This window comes from Rhinoderma darwinii, chromosome 3, assembly GCF_050947455.1.
Source record: "Rhinoderma darwinii isolate aRhiDar2 chromosome 3, aRhiDar2.hap1, whole genome shotgun sequence".
NCBI lineage: Eukaryota > Metazoa > Chordata > Amphibia > Anura > Rhinodermatidae > Rhinoderma > Rhinoderma darwinii.
In genome coordinates, this window is record NC_134689.1 from 130,063,464 (window position 1) to 130,079,305 (window position 15,842).

General features: G+C 41.4%; 1 protein-coding gene across 5 annotated transcripts in view; it reads right to left on the minus strand.

Annotated features, from left to right (window-relative positions):
• The window catches only part of FAM53C (family with sequence similarity 53 member C), a 53,805-nt gene that overhangs the window by 29,315 nt on the left and 8,648 nt on the right, over positions 1-15,842 (minus strand). For 4 of the 5 annotated variants that reach the window (XM_075856729.1, XM_075856728.1, XM_075856727.1 and 1 more), the window contains exon 3: positions 8,293-8,350. The exons of the other annotated variant lie outside the window; for it this stretch is intronic. In XM_075856729.1, coding sequence (XP_075712844.1) covers positions 8,293-8,350 — 58 coding nt within the window. The remainder of the gene's footprint in view (positions 1-8,292; positions 8,351-15,842) is intronic. 5 annotated transcript variants of the gene reach the window in all.

Below are 15,842 nucleotides of genomic sequence, written 5' to 3' on the forward strand. Positions count from 1 at the left end.
TTGTGAAAATAAGAAATTTTCAGCCAAAACTACATATTATTTCAAAAAAATAATTTTGTTTTCATTCCCAGCCCAATTCAAATAAGTTCTGTGAAAAAACTATGGGGTCAAAATGGTCACAACACTCATAAATGAATTCCTTGAGGGGTGTAGTTTCCAAAATGGGGTCATTTGTGGTGGGTTTCCATTGCTTTGATACCTCTGAGGCTCTGCAAATGCGACATGGCACCCGAAAACCAATCCAACAAAATCTGGACTCCAACAAACATATAGCGCTCCTTTCATTCTGAGCCCTCCCATGGGCCCAAACGGCAGTTTATCACCACAAATGGGGTATTGCCACACTAAGGACAAATTGGGCAACAAAATGGGGTATTTTGTTCCCTGTGAAAATAAGAAATTTTGATCACAAATGACATTTTATTGGAAAAAATGAAATTTTTTTTCATTTCAGAGCCCAATTCAAATACGTGCTGTGAAAAAACTGTGCGGTCAAAATGGTAACAACAACCCTAAATGAATTCCTTGAGGGGTGTAGTTTCCAAAATGGGGTCACTATTGTGGGATTCCTACTGTTTTGACACCTCAACACCTCTTCAAACCTGGCATGCTGCCTAAAATATATTCTAATAAAAAAGAGGACTCAAAATGCACTAGGTGCTTCTTTGCTTCTAGGGCTTGTGTTTTAGTCCACGAGCGCAGTAGGGCCACATGTGGGACATTTCTAAAAACTGCAGAATCTGGACAATACATATTTAGTAGTGTTTCTCTGGTAAAACCTTCTGTGTTACAGAAAAAAAAAATGAATAAAATTGAAATTCAGCAAGAAAAATGGAATTTGCAAATTTCACCTCCACTTTACTTTAATTCCTGTGAAATGCCTGAAGGGTTAAAAAACTTTCTAACTGCTGTTTTGAATACTTTGAGGGGTCTAGTTTTTAAAATGGGTTGTTTTATCAGGGTTTCTAATACATAGGCCCCACAAAGCCACTTCAGAACTCAAGAGGTACCTTAAAAAAAAGGCTTTTGAAATTTTCTTAAAAATACGAGAAATTGCTGTTTATGTTCTAAGCCTTGTAACGTCCAAGAAAAATAAAAGAATGTTCAAAAAACGATGCCAATCTAAAGTAGACATATGGGAAATGTGAACTAGTAACTATTTTGGGTGGTATAACCGTCTGTTTTACAAGCAGATGCATTTAAATTCTGAAAAATGCAATTTTTTCACAATTTTCTCTAAATTGTGCAATTTTTCACCAATAAACACAGAATATATCGACCAAATTTTACCACGAACATGAAGCCCAATGTGTCACGAGAAAACAATCTCAGAATCGCTTGGGTAGGTTTAAGCATTCCGACGTTATTACCACATAAAGTGAAATATGTCAGATTTGAAAAATGGGCTCTGAGCCTTAAAGAGGCTCTGTCACCAGATTTTGCAACCCCTATCTGCTATTGCAGCAGATCGGCGCTGCAATGTAGATTACAGTAACGTTTTTATTTTTAAAAAACGAGCATTTTTGGCCAAGTTATGACCATTTTCGTATTTATGCAAATAAGGCTTGCAAAAGTACAACTGGGCGTGTTGAAAAGTAAAAGTACAACTGGGCGTGTATTATGTGCGTACATCGGGGCGTGTATTATGTGCGTACATCGGGGCGTGTTTACTACTTTTACTAGCTGGGCTTTCTGATGAGAAGTATCATCCACTTCTCTTCAGAACGCCCAGCTTCTGGCAGTGCAGATCTGTGACGTCACTCACAGGTCCTGCATCGTGTCGGCCACATCGGCACCAGAGGCTTCAGATGATTCTGCAGCAGCATCGGCGTTTGCAGGTAAGTCGATGTAGCTACTTACCTGCAAATGCTGATGCTGCTGCAGAATCAACTGTAGCCTCTGGTGCCGACACGATGCAGGACCTGTGAGTGACGTCACAGTGCTGCACTGCCAGAAGCTGGGCGTTGTGAAGAGAAGTGGATGACACTTCTATACACAACGCCCAGCTAGTAAAAGTTGTAAACACGCCCCGATGTACGCACATAATACACGCCCAGTTGTACTTTTACTTTTCAACACGCCCAGTTGTACTTTTGCAAGCCTCATTTGCATAAATACGAAAATGGTCATAACTTGGCCAAAAATGCTCGTTTTTTAAAAATAAAAACGTTACTCTTATCTACATTACAGCGCCTATCTGCTGCAATAGCAGATAGGGGCTGCAAAATCTGGTGACAGAGCCTCTTTAAGGCCAAAACTAGGCTGCGTCCTTAAGGGGTTAAAAGTACAATGTGTCACGAGAAAATCTCATAAATCGCTTGAAAAAATAAAAGCATTCCAAAGTTATTTCCATATAAAGTAACAAAGGGGAGGATTTTAAATAATATGGAGGAGAGGTTCCCCGTTTCCCTTGTATTGACAAATTCCGAAAAACATCCAACACAAGACGGGTAGGGGGGCGTTGACCCCTTGGTTGCTTTTATGTATATCCATTGTCTATGCAAGGAAATACACAAACTAGGAAGTCTATGGAGCGCTCTTGTGAATTGGAAATTAGTTTGTTTGGGAGAATATCCCGCTATCTGATGAGGTTTATGAGACTTGTTAAATTCACAAAATATTACTTGAATACACCGTGTATGGATTGATCATGCAAAAAACAATCATCCAAAATTTTTCTATATAAAGAACCTTTTAAAAAAATATATAGTAAAAGTTATATTTTATATATCAACTCCGGATCGGTTTTCTTTGTGTATTTAATATATTACAGAGGACTGCTGTAGATGGAGTCCAGGTGATGGACTATAAATTATACCATCGTTACACATAAAGGGACACGTCAGATTTGAAAAAATTGGCCTGGTTCATAAGGCCAAAATAGGCTGTGTCCTTTAGGGGTTAGTCTATAGGCATTTAAAAAAAAAAAAAAGTTATACAAAATCGGGTTGTGGCTTTTTTGGCTTCAGTGGAATTTATTAATTTTTTCTTCAAAACCCGGCATTCTCCGGGCATGGAATTTTTTTCTGATAGGCTTCTCTATAGAACTTGAAAGGCAATGTATAATAAAACGCATGTAAAAACACATTAAAAAAAAACGCAAGTTAAAGAACTTCTTTTTTTTTTATGTGTTTCTCACGCAATTGAAAGCACCAGACAAAAACAGGAAAATTCAGCCAAACATGATTTTCTGATATGTCCCACGTCCATTCTAGATCTTTTTGTGCTTCTACCACCAGTGATTTCAGAAAATTCTAAGCATAGATTCACTGACTAGAAATCTCAAAGTGGGTTCTTTAAGGCCTTATTCACACGGACTTGTCAGTTTTGCGCACGTAAAAACCGCTGCGTTTTGCACGTGCAAAAGGTCCGTGTGTCATCAGCATATGGTGCGCGGCTGCGTGATTTTCGCGCAGCCGGCATCATGATGACACTCTGCTTTTCTGTTTCCATTCATTTATTTTCCTACTGTAGCGCGCATCATGCGCGGCACCCGGAAGTGCGTCCGTGTGCGATTTGCACGCACCCATTTACAATGGGTGCGTGCTGCGCGAAACACGGCCAAATATAGGACATGTCACGAGTTTCACGCAGCGCACATAAGCTGCTTGAAATTCACAGGCAGTCTGAACGGCCCCATTCACGTTCGTGTTCTTTCATTAAAGAAAATCTGCAGCGTATTAGGGTATGATCACACGCAGCGTTTTCAGACGTAATTCGGGCGTTTTACGTCTCGAATTACGCCTGAAAAAACACCTACCTATTGCTTTCAATGGGTTTTACGGTGTTCTGTTCCCACGAGCCTTAATTTTATGCGTCGCTGTCAAAATACGGTGTGTAAAAAGACGCCCGCAAAAAAGAAGTGCATGTCACTTCTTGGGACTTTTTGGAGCCGTTTTTCATTGACTCCATTGGAAAAACAGCTCCAATAATGGCAGTAAAAAACGCAGCGAAAAACGGGAGTTGCTACAAAAACGTCTGAAAATCAGGAGCTGTTTTCGCCTCAAAACAGCTCCGTATTTTCAGATGTTTTGGTCACTGTGTGTGAACATACCCTTACAGTAGCAACAAAGTGGATGGGATTTGAACAAATCTCATCCACACGCAGCGGAAAAACATGCATATATTGACCTGCAGTGTTTTTATTAATCCCATCCGCAGAATGTCAATTTATGCTGCGGAATCATTACACTTTCGTTGCGTTTTTTCCATACAGATTCAATAGGAGGTAAAACCTGCAAAGAAATAACAAATGTTGCTATTTTTGCAGTGGAAAATATGTGACTATTGTTATGACAATTCCGGGGGTAGGTATAGACTTTAAACACTAAAAAAAATATGCATATATTTTTATTTTTTCGGATTTGTGATTTTTGGGGTGGAAAAGTGTTTCCACCGCAACAAAAAAAACGCAAATCTGAAAAAATGAAAACATTTGTAAAATATATATATTATGACCACCAGCTAATATCCAGAGTAACCGCCACGTGCAGCACCAGCAGCAGCCAGACGGGCTGGGAGTGACTCAATAAGGTGCTGGTAGGTTGTCTCAGGTATCTGGAGCCATGATGACTGCAGTGCAACCCACATTTGCTGGAGGGTGCGTGGGCAAGGATCCATAGAGCGAACAAGTCTATCGAGGTGGCCCCAGAGATGCTCAACTGGCTTAAAGTCTGGCGAGTTAGGGGGGCAGGGAAGTACTTGGAAGTCCTGGTCGTGCTCCTCCTACCTCTGTTGGACATTTTTAGCCGTGCGACATGTCGCATGGTCTTGCTGGAAGATTCCACCTGTCCCAAGGAAGACAAACAGCACGTATGGGTGGACATGATCCGCAAGGATTGATTCATACCGAAATCGGTTCAGAGTGCCTTCCACATGGATGAGTGGGCCCAGAGAATGGCATGAAAAAACTCCCCAGACAATAACGCTGCCGCCACCAGCTTGTGTTCTTCCAGCAACGGTTGTAGGCGGTTTGTTCGCCGATGTTTCTCACCTGACACACCAACATCTATCGGTTCGATGAAGCAGAAAACGTGACTAATCGGAGAAGGCAACCCTTTGCCAGTAATCGGTGGTCCAATTCCGACAAGGCCGTGCAAATCTAAGCCTAAGACACTATGCACCTTTGTTTGCATAGAAGCAGTGACCATCCGTCTGCTTCAGAGCTCCATAGGCCGTAGGGTTTGCTGAACTATTGTTTTAGAAACACGTCTGGTAGTCCCCCGGTTGATTTTCACGCTGAACTGCTCCACTGAAGCGTGTCGTTCGGCCCTCGCGCACCTTCGTAGCCGACGTTCATCTCTCACATCAGTGGCATGTGGTGTTCCGTAGTTTCCACATCGGTTATTCCCAATCGTGCCATTTGTCCACTCATGATACAAATTCACCACAGCAGCACGCGAACAGTTCACAAACTGCACTGTTTAAGAAATACCGCCACCCTAGGCCTGAAAGCCAATAATCATCCCTTTTTGCAACTCTGATAAATTGCCCCTTTTACCCATGGCAACAATAAGTGGTATGTGTTCAGACAGCCTATCACACACCTTATATATCCACCAAGCCAGCCCACGACACATCACTTCCGATCCCAGTGTGGGATTGTAACGTTGCAACAAGATTGCATTTTTCACTTATTCTGGGAGTGAGGCAAGAATTAATTTTAACTATTTAATACTCTTGGATCGGGATCATTTCCCCTGGCGCTGTTATAGCGATGGTTGCTTGTTCCCCGAACAATTCTCCGTGCAGCCAATCACAGGCTGTAACAGTCACATGGGCTGCAGCATGACATTGGAGGCCAGGCTGCAGTAAGCATTGGCATTTTTTTCCCTGCTCTTTCCACAGCAGCAATTCTAGATGAAAATCTGCACCAAAATTCGGTGCGGCCCTTTTTCCCTGCGGGTTCTAGGTTGGATAGGCGGCGTAAAAGTGCACAGCGTATCTGGCAGGTGTGAAAATAATCTAAGTCTGCAGAGGTTGGAGCTCATGGATCACATAATTTTGATCTTCTGACATGTCTATTATATATTGGGCCTCATGCACACAGCCGTGCCCGTAATCACTGCCCACATTTTCTGGCCATGCTCCCATACAAAATATGGTAGCACGGCCCGTAAAATACGAAAAGTAGGACATGCTCTAATTCCCGGCACGGCTCTATGGCACGGACACCTATCCGTAGCGATACGGAAAGGCGCCCGTGCCCAATAGAACCGTAAAGGTCCGTATTACGGTCCGCAATTACGAAGATTTTTTACGGTCGGGTGCATGGGGCCTTAGAACACGTTTTAAGTTATTTTCCCTTTAACCCGTTAGTGACCGCCAATACGCCATTTAACGGCGGCCACTAACGGGCTTTATTCTGATGCATGTGCCTTTTTACGGCACTGCATCAGGATAAAGTAAACAGAGCAGGGAGCGTCAAATCTCCCTGCTCTCAGCTGCCAGAGGCAGCTGAGGGCTGGGAGCGTCCCTGCTCTGCCATGTGAGATCGATATTAGTATCGATCTCACCCGTTTAGCCCCTCCGATGCGATGCACAATAGCGAGCACCGCATCTGAGTGGTTTTGGAGAGAGGGAGGAAGCTCCCTCTCTCTCACACCGACACCCGGCGATACGATGGCCGAGTGTCTGTGTCTCCAATGGCAGCCGGGGGCCTAATAAAGGCCCCCAGGTCTGCCTGGAGCGAATGCCTGCTAGATCATGCCGGAGGCATGACCTAGCAGATGCCTGTCCGTTTTAAACGGACAGGCAGTAATACACTGCAATACAAAAGTATTGCAGTGTATTACAATAGCGATCGGAGAATCGCGTATTAAAGTCCCCTAATGGGACTAGTAAAAAAGTTGAATAAAGTTCATTTTAAAAAAAAAAATTGAAAAAAAAAATGAAAAACCCAGCTTTTCCCCTTACAAAATGCTTTACTATTAAAAAAACTAAATAAAGTAAAGAAAGTTACACATATTTGGTATCGCCGCATCCGTAACGACCCCGACTATAAATCTATTACATTATTTAACCCGCACGATGAACGCCGTAAAAAATGTAATAAAAAAACTATGGAAAAATTGCTGTTTTCTGTGAATCCTGACTTTAAAAAAATGTGATAAAAAGTGATCAAAAAGTCGCATCTACTCCAAAATTGTACCAATAAAAACTACAAGTCTTCCCGCGAAAAAAAAAGCCCTCATACAACCGCATCGGCGAAAAAATAAAAACGTTACGGCTCTTCAAATATGGAGACACAAAAACAAATAATTTTGAAAAAAAAGCGTGTTTACTGTGTAAAAGTAGTAAAACATACAAAAACTATACAAATTTGGTATCGTTGCAATCGTAACAACCCGCTGAATAAAGTTAGAGTTATTTATATCACACGGTAAACGCCGTTGATTTAAGACGCGAAAAAGAGTGGCGAAATTTCAGGTTCTTTTCTATTCCCCCCCAAAAAAAAGTTAATAAAAGTTAATAAATAAATATGTCCCCCAAAATGGTGCTATTAAAAAGTACAACTTGTCCCGCAAAAATAAAAAGGTTATAGCTCTTGGAATGCGATGATGGAAAATGTAAAAAATGGCTTGGTCATTAAGGTTTAAAATAGGCTGGTCATTAAGGGGTTAAGCAGAACTATAATTTCTAAAACCGTTCTGGCAAGACCATTTAACATGGTTTCTTTAAATTTCACATCCACCTCTATTCCAATAAACTACTTTGTCAGTTATCGGACATTCAGGAAGAATAGAGACAACAAAAATAGGGTGAATAGATTTTGACACAGAGCAAATATGGCTTCCCTCATAGCCTCATTGACAAGTTTGCGTAGTAGGAGTGGATATGAGCAATGTATGAAGGCTTACAGAAATGGCACAAACTACCGCCTCTCACAGAGCACTCATACATATTAGTTTATATGGAGTCTATACATACACTGAAGTACAAACTGCAAAATGGCGCACACAAAACCAACGGTAACATGGAAAGGTATGTGTTCCACCTAGACACATACACGCAGACTGATCTAAACTGGAATAGCAAAGGGGAAATACAATTCTTTGTACAGGAATCTTTACGAATATATTTTGGTTATATTCGCAAATTTAAGAATTACAAGTCACACTTGACATCTAGTCAAGCATCGGGAGTTTAAGATTTCAATTTAGAAGCCCAGTTATTAGATCAGCCAGTTTTCAGAGGAGCACATGCACACAAGTGACTAAGAAAAGGATCCATGGAAAGCGGTAAATGCCAGTCCACCGCACCTACACATCACTTGAAGATATATTCATTTACCTGTCACAAAATGGTACGGACTGCTGCACCCCCCAGGGTCTGGATGATCAGGCAGTGGCTGAGAGAGACACAAACATAAGTGAGAGCTGCTGCAAAGTATTGTACCAGGCTTCAGTTTTCACAACCCATACATGTGTCTCCACAGTGTATTAAAGGGGTTCTCCTGCAACTGACATTTAACGCAAATTTTCAGCCCCTCCTCATATCTCATTCAGCTCTTAGTTTAGCACAACGATCCAGCCTTAGCATTGTTTACACACCATTATCAGACACGGCTCATTGGAGTACCGTCTGGCTAGCCCACGTTTTAGTTGGGTCCCCCCTCTATAGGGCTGTGAATGTGCACAAAGCTCAACTTTTTCTAGAGTCCCAGAGTAAATCTGCGTGATGATACTGGACACAAAAGTAACATTATCCGCTCCATGCAATCCAAATATGAACAAAAACACACAACAAAAAAATACAATAAAAAAAAACCACATACATGAGGACCAGTGGGCACAATATTATTACTTTAATTATTCAAATACTGGAGAACCCCTTTAAATGCATTGTGCTGCTTTTACCTTTTAAAGCTAAAGACCATTATTATTTCCTGGTGAAAACATAAATCCATGATCTACGTTCCCATTACCACATTTATAAGCAAGTTAGTCAACACAATAAGTGACCATATTTTAGCTAGCCCGATAGATGCACACAAGTGTTCAGTGAGCACTCCACTCTAAGGCTATGTTCACACGTCAGATTTGCCTATAGCTTTAAAAACGTAGACACGAAACTTATTTTTTCCGCAACGCAAATTTTAAATCCACACGGAAACTTTCTTCAGTGTCTGCACAGAAGCACAGATTTGCCATTGAAGTCAATGGGAGGCGAATTGTTTGCGGATTTTAGAATAAAATGTATAAAATTTGTATAAAATCCAAAACATGTGAACAAGGCCTAAGTCTCTCTATCAGAAACTGAATAGCCTGTGGTGAGCTCTTAAAATAGATTGAAGAATTGCGCAGATTGCACACACTAGACTAAAAAAGTCTGAAAATACTAGACTAAAAAAGTCTGAAAATACGGAGCTGTTTTCAAGTGAAAACCGCTCCTGATTTTCAGACTTTTTTTTAAGCCACTCGAGATTTTCGCTGCATTTTTTACAGACGTTTTTGGAGCTTTTCTTCAATACAGTCTATGAAAAACAGCTCCAAAAACGTCCCAAGTGTCCTGCACTTCTTTTTCACAGCCGTATTTACCATTGATTGCCCATCGGAACAGAATGCCGTTTTTCCCATTGATTTCAATGAGCAGATGTTTTGAGGCGTTCTGCTTCCGATTTTTCGGCCGTTTTTCAGACGTTTAAGGCCCGAAAAACGGCTGAAAACACTCTGTGTGAACATACCCTAAGAATTTAAAAATAAAAGGTCCGTGGCAAAGCAGAATGCACAACCTTATATGGCTGCACATTGAGTCTTCACCCTTCTGCAATACGGAACCGCAGGCACTTTGTGTGATGCCATATGATACCCCCTCCACAATCAATATATTCCCCTAGAAGCAATGCGAAGTTATAATACTTTAGGGATAGAGCATGCTTTGGAAGACATTGTGGATTCAGGCAGGATTTAGGCACGCATTCCTCGCCACTCGTGGAATGTACGTGAATGGGTTTTTTTTTTTGCAGAAAGAAAAAAATATGCAAAATAATAACTGAGCTGCAGATTTTAACCCTTTGGTGACCAGCCTATTTTGGGCCTTAATGAAAAAGTGGATTTTTTTTCCCATTTTTAAAAAAGGCATAATTTTTAATTTTATTTTTCCATAGACCTAGCCTTGTGAGGGCTTGTTTTTTTGCGGGACATTTTTTTTTTTTTTTTTTAATGGCACCATTTTGGGGTACATCTAATTTATTGCTAAAAGTTTTAGTAACCTTTTTTGGGAGTAATGGAAAAAACAGAAATGTTACTCTTTTTACGCATCTTAAATCTACGCCGTTTCCATGTGTTATAAATAACATAATAACTTTGTTCTGCGGATCGTTAAGATTTTGGCAAAACCAAATTTCTATCGTTTTTATTGGTTTTACTACTTTTGCGCAATATTAAATAAAAATAAAAAAAACAAACAAAACGGTTTAAAAGTATTTGTTTTTGTGTCGCCATATTCGAAGAGCCCTAACGAAGGCTTATTTTTTTTGCAGGACGACTTTATTGGCACCATTCTGGGGTACATACGACTTTTTGATCGCATTTTATGAAAGGCAGGATAAACGTAAAGATGCAATTCTGGCATTTTTTATTTTATTTTTCAGTGTCCACCATGCGGATTAAAAAAACAGAATAGTTTTAGAGTTCAGGTTGTTACGGATGCAGCAATACCAACTGTGGAGCTTTTTAATGTTTTTAGTTTTTTTTTTCCATAATAAAGCATTTTGTAAGGGGAAAAGTAGATTTTATTTATTAGTAACTTTATAGAAAAAAAAATAACCTTTTTTTTCCCAGTCCCAATATAGGACTTTACTAGTCGATCGCTTTTTTAAATACACTGCAATACTTCTGTATTTTAGTGTATTATGGCTGTCAGTGTTAAAATTGACAGAAATTCTATTAGGCTTTGCCTCTTATCACGACCTTTTAGCCATACAATGACAGACCTGGGAGCCTTTGTTAGAACCCCGGCTGCCAAGGAAACCATCGGCACCCTGCGATCGTATAGCAGGGGTGCCCATGGGGTGAGAAAGGAAGCCCCTTCCCTCTGAAACTACTTAGATGTTGCGGTCAATAGGGGATAAACAGGCAGAATCAGATGTAACTTCGATCCCGCCCGTTAGAGCAGGAGCCCGGCTGTCTTTAAACAGCCCCACACCCGTGCCGGGCATATTACACAGTGCCATGGAAAGGCGCTGTGGCATAAGTACCCTTTAAGTGTAACTAAACGTTTGACAAACTTCTGACATGTCATAGTGACATGTCAGAAGTTTGGATTGGTGGGGGTCCGAGCACTGAGACCCCCACCAATCGCTAAAACGAAGCAGCTGAAGCGCTCGTGTAAGCACTCAGCTGCTTCGTGTCTGTTCGGCTTTTTCCGGAAATAAATGTATCGGTGTACAGACTCAATAGAAAGTCTATGAGCCCGTTCTCCGATACATCGGCTTTCCAGAAAAAGCCGGACACAAAGCGGCTGAGCGCTCACACGAGCGCTTCGTTATAGCGATTGGAGGGGGTCTCAGTGCTTGGACCCCACCAATCCAAACTTCTGACATGTCACTAAGACATGTCAGAAGTTTGTCAAATGTTTAGCTACACTTTAAGGACTGCTGTGAAAACCACGTATGAGCAGCCACGAAGGGGTTAAAATCTGCAGCACGTTCATTATGGACGTGGAATCCACGCTGGAAAGAAGCAGATTCGCTCCACTGAACTTCAATGGGGATCAGCATGTCAATACGTGGCAGAGAGCAGTTTCAGCTGCGGATCTTTGCCATGGATTATCTTCAAAATCAACAGGCGACTTTGCCTAGTGCAAATCCTGACCGTGTACACATGGCCTTATACAGCTGTATGCACGGGCCCGAACGCTGCAGAAATCCTTCAGAAGAGGCCATAAATCTGACCACAACTGATAATGGGAGGTATAGGCAACAAAAGGAAATTGAACTGGTGAGATTTCTATGTAAAGATTTATCAAAGATAAACCTTCTCTTTATTAGGGAATTGCCCTTACACAATGCCTAATAAATAGATATCACCCAAGCAAGTGCAGTAATAAGGGACAACTGGTGCGGCAAACCAAATTACAATGGAAATAAGCACGATGGCCATCAGCCCATCCAAACCGCCTTTTCTCTCCATTGACAACATTTGGGGGGCCATTATTCTATTCACAGCACCATGGAAAGGAGAATATATTTTCCTGGCGACTGCTGTTCACTATTTGAATTGCTGCATTCTAGCTTATAAAGGGAATGATGCATCCAACAAATATTTATCAGGGAACCATCGTTATTTTGACATTCTATTTTATGGAATAGTATTTACGTTGAGTGTAACAAAACAAAACAACCACATCTGTAAATCCATTAAGGATAGGTTTACACATTACACAGATGTCAGTAACTCTGTTCGGAGCCTCAGTGGGCAATCCCAGCTGATTTGATAGGAAGAATAGTGCGGCAAGCAGCGCTATTCTTCCAATCAGAACAAAAACCCACAACGGAACCCATGGTGAGTCAATGAGATACATCAGGCACTGGTGGCCTTCGCCGTACAATGGATCCAGCTATGCGTCGTAGTTAGCGTTAAGCCGAAATTACGATTACAAATTACAAGTGTAAACAGAGCCCAAAGGAATTTAGTGTATAAATAGCTCCATCAAGAAACGGTGTTATTTTTCCTCATCTGAGTTTTATTTACTTAACACCCAAACGACGAAGGACGGATATATCCGCCCTATGCAGGAGCTAGATCCCACAAGAGGACAGATATATCCGTCCTCTGATCGTGCGGGTACTGCCAGTGTACCCACGCTATCAGCGGCAGGATCACGGATGTTATACACACGCTCTGATTCCAGCAGTTTAACCCATTCGATTCGGCTGTCAATAGCGGCATCTAATGTGTTTGACAGGGGGAGGGAGATCCCTCTGTCACCCCATAAGCGCCCCCGCAAAGAAGTCGCGGGGCCTTGTCGGGATGCTATGGCAGCCGGGGGCCTAAAAAAGGCCCCCAGGTCTGCCTTCAGCAGCTGCCTATTAGGCCAAGTAAAATAGTTAAATAAAGTTTATATAATAAAAATATAAAACCACTTTTTCCCCCCAAAAAATGGTTTTATTTAGTAAAAGTGTCAAAACAAATAACACATACACATATAAAAGGTATCGCCGCGATCGTAATGACCAATAAAAGTAACACGTCAATTAAACCGCCGGATGAAATGCATCAAAAACAATTACAAAATTATTTTTTTCTCCCATTCCCCTCATAAAAAATAAACGTTAATCAATAAGTCCCATGTACCCCATAATAGTACTAACGAAAACTACACCTTGCCTCGCAAAAATCAAGCCCACATACGGCTCTTGGAACGCGGCGATGCAAAAACAAGTAATTTTTTTCTAAAAGGGTTTCTATTGTGCAAACGTAGGAAAACATATAAAACCTTTACAGATTTGGTATCCCCGTAATCGTGCCGACCCATAGAATAAAGGTAACCGGTCATATACACTGCATAGTAAACGGCGTAAATTTATAACGTGAAAATCAATGCTGGAATAGCTGCTTATTTTCAAATTCTCTCCTAAAATAAAGTTACTAAAAGTTAATCAATATATTGTAAGCATCTAAAAATGGTGCAATTGCAAAATACAACTCGTCCCGCAAAAAACAAGCCTTATACGGCTATGTCGACGGAATAAAAAAAAAATGGTGAACAAAATGGCCTGGTCATTAAGGAGTTGAAAAGCAATGGCTTACACCAAGGTATTACTGATCTATAAACCTAGAATTACTATCACCCTCTTTGTTACAAGAGGGAATGGTCACATCATTAACACTACACAGGGCAAACATCACTAGCTCACAATCTACAAATGTTCCCCAATGAATGCCTCCTTATCATTTTGTTTTTTGTAGTAAATAGTTTAAGATTATAAAAAGACTACCTCAAGCTTTGGGAAAACTTTACATAAAAGGTAAATTGAACATGAACATAAGCACTGTATTATTAAAGTGTATGTCCTAGCATAATTTAGCTACAAAAAAATAAATAAAATGTGGTCAGGCCCCTTAAACATCACATTTAGGAGATCCGCTCTCCCAAACTTCTTTTTAGATGAAAAGGAGGATCAGATTGTAGCACCATAATGCGAGATTTGGTTTCACTTGCCGGAACCTCACAAAAAAAATAAAAAATAAAAAATAAGATTTCGAAGTGTCAGGATTCTGAGTACACATGACGTCCAGGCTGGATTTCATGTGTATTCATTATCAGGACACTGTAGTAATGTTAGGGTTTGTGTATGTAGCTGCACATAGTGATATAATTATATCGCTAGTGCAGTGTAAATGAATGGAGAGGAGTGCATGATGCGGATTGGTCAGCGTCATGCACTCCTCTGTACAACGCCCACTTGGTCGAAAGTAAAAGTACGCCCACTTGGGCATTAAGAAAGCTCATTAGCATAAACCAAAATCGCTCCTTAGGCCTCATGCACACGACCGTAAAAACTCCCGTTATTACGGGTCGTAATTACGACCCGTAATAACGGGCTCATAGACTTCTATTGGCGACGGGTGCCTTCCCGTTTTCTCACGGGAAGGTGCCCGTGCCGTTGAAAAAGATAGAACATGTCCTATTTCAGGCCGTAATAACGGCACGGACAGTCCATAGAAGTCTATGGAGCTCTCGTAATGACGGGTGGCTACGTGTGTGCACCCGTCATTACGGCAGCGTTGCTAAGCGACGTCAGTAAATAGTCACTGTCCAGGGAGCTGAAAGAGTTAACTGATCGGCAGTAACTCTTTCAGCACCCTGGACAGTGACTACCGATCAGTATAAACCTGTAAAAAAATAACAATAAAAGACGTTCATACTTACCGAGAACTTCCTGCTTCCTCCAGTCCGGTCTCCCGCCCGTTGCCCTGGTGACGCGTCCCTCTCGACATCCGGCCCGACGTCCTGGATGACGTTTCAGGCCATGTGACTGCTGCAGCCAATCACAGGTCAATCACAGGCTGCAGCGGTCACATGGACTGCCGCATCATCCAGGGAGGTCGGGCTGGATGTGAAGAGAGGGTCACGTCACCAAGACAACGGCCGGGTAAGTATGAATTTCTTTAAATTTTATTACAGAAAGGGCTGTCCCTTCTCTCTATCCTGCACTGATAGAGAGAAGGGGCTGCCGATTAGTGCAGTGCTATTTTGCCGCCAAAAACGTGCCCGTAAATACGGGTGGAATACGGGTGACACCGGACCCATATTTACGGGCACGGGTTCGTAAATACTGGTGCAAAACGGGTCGAATACGTGTGACACCGGACCCGTATTTACGCCAGTATTTACGGGTGGGAAAAAATACGGTCATGTGCATGAGGCCTAACGCTGTGAAAAAAGATCGTTTTTTTAAATAAAAAGCATTACGGTCACCTACATTATAGCGCCGATCTCCTTATATAGGAGATAGGGCACTTATAATGTGGTGACAGAGCCTCTTTAACACCAGGCAAAATACAGTAATCCGATGTAGGATATCACAACTCTCCCACTGCATTACAGAAACTCAGCTAGGCTGTCAGGCACTTTGCCTACCAATGAGCTTGTCGACGGATTTCAATAGTAACTAACTACAGGCTGTCGCTCAGGTCTGAAGGAAGTGGGTTGTCCAAACGCCAAAAAATAAATGTTAAAAAAATTATTAGATTAATATAATATACACTTTTTTTCTTCATCGTTGCATACAATTGTACATGTTAAATAAAAAGTGCTATTTGAGCTACTCACGGAACCCCCGATATTGCCGTTCAGAAGCAGAACTATGTTTTTTCAGTGCAAGCTGAAAAACG